Genomic DNA, 6,887 nt, shown 5'->3' on the forward strand with positions numbered 1-6,887 from the left:
AGATACCACTCTGCCTGAAATAGCCATGACAGTACAGTAATGGTTTGTGCTGTATATACCTACTACTACTGTAACTAGAACCACGATATAGTCAACCTGAATGTAATACTTGCAATGCATGGCATTAGGACAAATAACGTCTTTCTTTTATCACAGATCCTGATGCAATTCTGTGCTTTCTCATTTCAGTGCTAAATAGGCAGCAGCAGTTTGTAGCCTCCTGCGTGGAGCTATGTTTTGCAAGCACAGCCATTCCCTAGAGACTTTGCTGCATCCCTAATCACTGAGGATTTAACGGCAGGGGCTAAAACTTAACACGCTTAGAATAAAAGAGATTCGTGCCACCCATGAGAAGAGCCACTTTAAAAACTCATAAGGAGCGGTTTATTTGAACTCTTAACTTTTATGTAAATGTCCACAAACATTTGTCCATCAACCAAACAATTTTGAATAGTCTAGGAAGATGAATCGTAAAATACTGGTCCCTAGCTCACTAGCATTTCAATTAACTACATAACTAGCATATGCATCCACAAGGATGGTATATAAAATATATCTCCATTAACGCAGTGGAGTTTCATTACATCAAGGTTCTGGGTAAAAATGTGTTACAAGTCCATTCTGTTATATATCCTATTCTATTCAACTTTAAGCCACTGATTTTTTGTACAAAGAATTGTGAGAATAAATTTTTTACTTTCCTGTTCAGTGTAATAGAATATAATTATTATTAAAAGGAGTCATGAGTGTTGCGTTGTATGCATATTTTAAGACATATTTTATTTTGGGAATATCGGGAATATACTTCTGTGAAAAATAAATAATATCTGCTGTGGGCATCTAAACTTGGGAATGGCAGTTCAGATTTTAGTAAAGCAGCCATTCTAATGCTAGTTACTGAAGCTCAATAGTTAATGAAGCACAACAAAATCAAAGTATTTTAAGCTGTATTACAAAAGCCTTTTCCCTCTATATTGCTCAGTTTTCACCCAGCTCTTGCAACATCAACATTTCATTGTTTTTCCAGGAAGTCTTCCAGTGTATATGGAAATTATGCTTCTTTTTGTCTTACAAAACCTTTCAAACAACAGACAAAAAACTTTTTCAGGCTATAGTTCCAGATGGCATTAAAAAGTGAGCAGGAACAGACCCAATTTTCTGTCTTTTGCAGATGACCTTTCATACAAAAAGTATATTTCTGTATTTCGGCACTTGGTGGTTTCAAGAGCCTGCAGATGTAAAGTGTCAACATGGTTGACATGATGAATATTTTCAATATTAGTTTTGGAAGTACTGGAGTGTGAAGAATGCTTAAAGAAGGCTGATTAGATGATCTCACGAGACTGAAATACCCATTACAATGCACTGCAGGTATTACAACTCATTTAGGTAGCCATAACATGTATATGAACTTTAGCTAGTGCCTAGAGACATAAAGAAGAAAATAAAAATGTTTCTCAGCTGATTTATTAAACACAAGGTAAAAATTTTGCATCTTTAATTTTGCATCTTTAATAATATAATCTAAAGCTAAAATACCACTGCAGCACCTGACTCGCGTTTGCACTGAAAGAAATGCCACTAGCAGCACGTTGGCCTCTTAGTGGAGAAATGTCAGTGATGTGCAGTGTTGTTCTACTTGTGTAGTGCAGACTACTCTGTACACACAGAAACATGGAATAGAACTGGTCAAACAATGTGCCAGGCAATAAATTTTCTTCAGAGTTTCAGTATGGTGCACTGTTTCCTCAGAAACATTCTGTCTTCAGAAGAGATGCTAATCAAAGCCCAAAAGGGAGTGCAAACTCCTCAGCTCTGCTCACACAGCTTCTTCTCTACCACAGCTGACTCATTGTAAAATCCAAAATTAACAACTCAGAATATCTTTCTAAGAGTCAAAATTTGGTGATCAACCAAGGGAAAAAAAAAAGTCTACATGTAACAGGAGCATCTATCAATATGTGCTGTAACAGTATTTTTTCCTGCTTAACATATTCTTGTGGGAATTTTCCTCAAGGCAAAACCCAAAACCAGAACAGCAGGAATTACAAAAATGGATTCAGCAAACAAGTGTAGGACTGGGTGCTGGAGTCAACAGCCACATCCAGGTGTAGGCTGTGGAATATTACTGCTGAAGTTACTTGCAATTGCATATACAATTTGGGTAACCACACACACAACCTTTCATGCAGGAACTTTCATGCTAATTAGGCAAGCAACTGCAAAAACATTTGCATACACAGAGTACATGCCTAGAAGATCTGAAAAAAAATCAGCACAGTTTCAATTATTTTTTATATTAAGATACAGGATCAGAAATCTGGGCAGTGTTGATACTGGACCGTCACTGATTTTAGTAAGCCAAACATCTGGAGATTTCTGAACCTCTGCTTTATAACCCACATTTATAAATTAAGTTACCAATATGACACAGTTTTCAGATGTGTATGTATTTCTTGGAAAAGACATTATATATTTCAGACGTAAAAGCTATATCGTCTATTTGAAATCTCATCAATTTTAACTAATAGATTCCAAGCTGTTTCAAGTGTAACACTTGTCTATGACAACCACTTACTTTAGTGTATTTTCATTCTGTATTTTAACAGATTTCCTTTTTAGACGGGGGTAGAAGGTATAAACAGGAAAGAAATTATTCCATAAATAAATAAATAAATGAAAAATTGTAAAACTGTATATATAGAAAATACTGTCAAGCATACAAATTTAAATTGGAAAAGATGATAACTGAAAATTAAGAATCTTTAAGAGCCACTGGTAGCCATAGCAACCATAGCTTTTTCAGAAATGAACATGATTTAAATATGGTCAGTGCCTGCTTAGTCTGTGAGTGTAGTTATTTAGCAATTTTCTGAGTAATTTTGATTGTGTTCTGCATATTCGACCAATACAATAATCTTAACTAGCACTTTGGTTGCTGAGATTGAGACCTTGATAACTAATACAAGGTACTGCTTGTACTGGCTGCCCTCTACTTTTATTGAATTAAGACATTTGCAGCACCAGCCTCCAAACCAGGCCATAATACTGGACCTTAACATAAAAACTCAGACATAAATGCAGTCTTGATCTGCTGTGTTAAACCTTTTTAGTGTTGAATCAGCTTGCATGTATAGGCAATATAGCTCTAGAGGCATAGCTGCTCTAGTTAGCTCAGTTACAAATTAAAGTATGTGGCAGCACAGAGCACTGAGCTCTGAAAAGGCTGGAAAACCCAACTGAGCAGCTCAGTAACTAGTGACTGCCCTGTGCCAGACTACTTACTACCATTTCTAAACTTGCTAGCTCATAAAAACAGCCAAACTGGCCTTCAGCTATAATTACTGCAGTACATGCAAAAGTATGTACCCAAATTGCCGATAACTTACCATTACTATTTCATTTTCCAGAGACAGGTTTAGAACAATGATCAATGTCCTGGGAGACGCGCTGGCTGCTGGGATCATGGCCCACATCTGCCGGAAGGAGTTCATCAAGGACGGTGATGAGGTAACAACACCATGAGCCAGGGTGTGCCAGCGTGTGCCGTGTTACGGCAGAGAACCTGCGAGCTTTCAGCCTCTCACATTTGTTTCGTCTAGTTTATAAAAGGTGTTTCAGAGAGAGGACAGAATTGGGCAATGTGCTGCTTAGCCAGATGGGGTGGAAGGGTCCTTTTCCATGAGGTCATGCAAAAAGCCACTCAAGTTCAAAGCTTGCCAGCCAGCTGTGTTTGGCACACTGGGGCTGGGAGCAGGAAAAGCAGCTGCACTGTCCTGCAAATGCACAAGGTGCTGGAACTGTGAGTCTCACACAGAGTACCCAAGTCCTGACTGACCAGCAAATCGTCCTTCTTCTAAAAATGTGACCAGCAACAGAGCAGAGTGACAAATGTCTTTCTTTGAGTATTTGTGTGTAGGGGGAGGTAAAGGTATCTATGCGTGCGTATATGCATAATCAATAAGCTCATAACAAAAGCAACTACCCTGGGTGTTTTAAGCCTCTGTGTTAGCATAATCTGAAGCCACCATTGCAATAATTTCCTTTCTGGACTAGCACAAGCACATTGCTCCATTCTTGACTTCATTCTCAGGCATCTTCATGCCTTCTACATTTAATACAAGTCCCTCCTTACATCTTTGTTTTTCCTCCTCTATATCTCATTTCATACACCACACATACCCCTGTATTCTGTCCCTGCCTCCCTCCAATCCTGTGCTTTTTTTCTTTCCTCCTTGGCATGCATCATTCAGTCTTTCCGTAAACCAGGAACTCCTTCTCATGCTCTTCCTTCAAATCCTTAACAAAGGAGAATCTTAATTCCATGAGCCCATCATGCTTGGAGGTGCTAATCTCCAATCATTTCAGCTCATGGCAGACTCTCACAACCTTTCTTCCACAAAGACAGAATAGTTTATACAGAAAATCAGGACTGATTTTCATAAGGCATGTTTCATTTCTGTGCATCATTTGCAGTATTCTACACAGAACAACAATATTAATAGCAAAGTTTTATTCCTATTATTATTTCTCCCATTTTACAGACAGTCTTTCTGGTAAATCCCATTCTTATGCCTTCCTGCAACAGGCATTTAAAATTGCTGCTCTTTCAAGTTTTATATAAAAAGACAGGCCTTATCCTCAGAGGTGCTTAGCACCTGCAGTAATTACTGGTGACAGGATTAGGCCTGAATATATGGGCTACACATATAACTAGCTACAAAAAACCTAAATGTACAACCTAATGGTAAGGTATGTCATCTGTTACAAAGCCAGAAGTGTAGTCTGAGTTCCCGCATAACACAGGCCTCCTGACATTTCAGTGATATATTTAGAACTCAGTCAGAACTCAAGAAGAGATGTTTCAAGAATATAAAATCCCTCCTAAGGGATTATTTAGTCATCCATGATGAGATTTTTCTTTGCATCGTGCTCTATAATTGTATTAAAATATACTGTTAGTCTGCCATATGTTTTGGCTGCATAATTTGTGGAGTTAGTAATGTACACCCAAAGGCCAAATTTTCTCAGCTGCAAGCCCACCTCTTTTCTCTGCCAGTATTTACGTCTTATTTTCCCCATCAGAACTTCTGGTTTGATTTAAAGGACACTTCAATATTTAACTTATGAATCAGTCAATAAAATCCTCTATTTCTTTTGAAATAGTGCAAACTGAAAAGAGAGGTGTTAGTTTATTGGGTTAGAAGAAAGGCAGAAGACAACAATACTTACTGGTCTATGTAATTGCACTCAAGAGCAAGCACTGCCCAAAGCTCAGCGTACTGGTCACTGAGAGTCCGTATCTTTTGAACTTAGCCCTGAAATTCTAGTCTTTATTTACCCTACTTATACCACTTTACTGATGCAAGCAGTTGTTAGAGTAGGCATAAGTTAAATTCGAGTTGTGACAGAATTTGCATTTTTACATAGGTAGAGACATCTTCACTTTATCCAGATGGTGCAAAGGTGCTTTAGTGTATATGAGAAACAGGTCCTGGAAGACTGTGGAGGCCCTAGATAATCCTGGTGAATGTAAAGCAGACCGCAGGCTTTTCAAAGTAAAAATTCCTTTCCTGTTGTATACAGCAAACAGTGGCAGTATTCCAAATCTTAACACTTTTCACATAGGTGCCATTGATCTGTGAAACTAAGCCTATTAACATCCGTCAGATTGTGGCTTACCAGAGAAATGGCTGTGTGAAGACCATGAATGAATCTCGTGGACCAGAAACAGTGAAAGGGTTTCAGCACCACATACCCGTACAAGTGGAGCAAGAAGAAAGTCCAGTGGAGAATCACACTAAGAAACCCAACAGTAAAGACCACTGCACTATTGAAATAAATGAACTAGAAACAAATGTGTAACTGCTACACTCAGTGGTATCTCATACCCCAGTGACCTGATACCCAATCTCTACCTCACAGCTGGAAGAGGGACTCTTTGCCTTGAACAGGAAAATGTGGAATTATCGCCACCCTGCTTGTACTGGAGCTAGGAGACCAGCTGTGAACATCAGGAAAGGCACACAGCTTGCAAGAGACATGGGCTTCTTTAGGTGGAAGATTTGAATACTGAAAAATTAATTAATGGACAACTACTGTTTTATTCTGCACTCATTTGACTCCAATATAGTATTTGACACTCCTTTGGCTTCTTTTTTTTTAAAGTTTTTTTTATTTGCCCTTTTTGATTTTCTAACCAAAGCCTTTTTTTTGTGAATCTCAGTAATTATGAACACTGATTTATGTAGATTTTTTGCTATGTGAAAATGTTTTACCAAAACTGCTGAAGATACTAATTTTGTCTAATATTCGCTAAATATAGAGTTTGTGCTTAGTTTTAGAACAGCAGTAAGAAAATCACACTGATTTCCTGATCTCAAGAGGTTACATACATTACTAAATAACACTGCAAGCAGAGGTGAAGCAAAGCATGCATTTTTGCAAGAAAGCAGATTAAGGTAATTCTGATGGGCAGCCTTCGGAGACAGGCATTCAAGTGTGATACATAACATGAAGAATTCCTAGGTCACTGCAGAGCAGTTTGCCTTCCAAGTGCCAGATTTATTAACCTTTTTTAACCTAACTCTTCAGTAGAATCAGTAGTGGCAGAGGCAATGTGAACCCTAATCCATAAGCACTGGTGCTAATGTGTCCTCTCCTGTAATCTGTAGGTTGTTCTACTGGTAAATATGTATAAACCCAAAGCTCAAGCTCGTGAACCATACACTTCATCTTAAGGGCAGACTGAACACAAACTGGAACCTGATGATGCTGCGTAATATTGGGGGTTTGTGAGGAGTTTGCTGTGGAAACTGGCCTGTTATTTCTCATATAGGTGGTTGATCTACATTGAAAGTTACTCCCTTTCCACTATCTACTGAATC

At 38.3% G+C, this 6,887-nt stretch overlaps 1 protein-coding gene across 1 annotated transcript in view; it reads left to right on the top strand.

Annotated features, from left to right (window-relative positions):
• SLC1A7 (solute carrier family 1 member 7) overlaps positions 1–5,865 on the top strand; it is a 57,494-nt gene extending 51,629 nt beyond the window's left edge. The window contains exons 10-11 of the mRNA XM_009484463.1: positions 3,411–3,510; positions 5,629–5,865. Of these exons, the coding sequence (XP_009482738.1) occupies positions 3,411–3,510; positions 5,629–5,865 (337 nt within the window). The remainder of the gene's footprint in view (positions 1–3,410; positions 3,511–5,628) is intronic.
• The last annotated feature ends 1,022 nt before the right edge of the window (positions 5,866–6,887 follow it).

Source organism: Pelecanus crispus, chromosome 5 (assembly GCF_030463565.1).
Source record: "Pelecanus crispus isolate bPelCri1 chromosome 5, bPelCri1.pri, whole genome shotgun sequence".
NCBI lineage: Eukaryota > Metazoa > Chordata > Aves > Pelecaniformes > Pelecanidae > Pelecanus > Pelecanus crispus.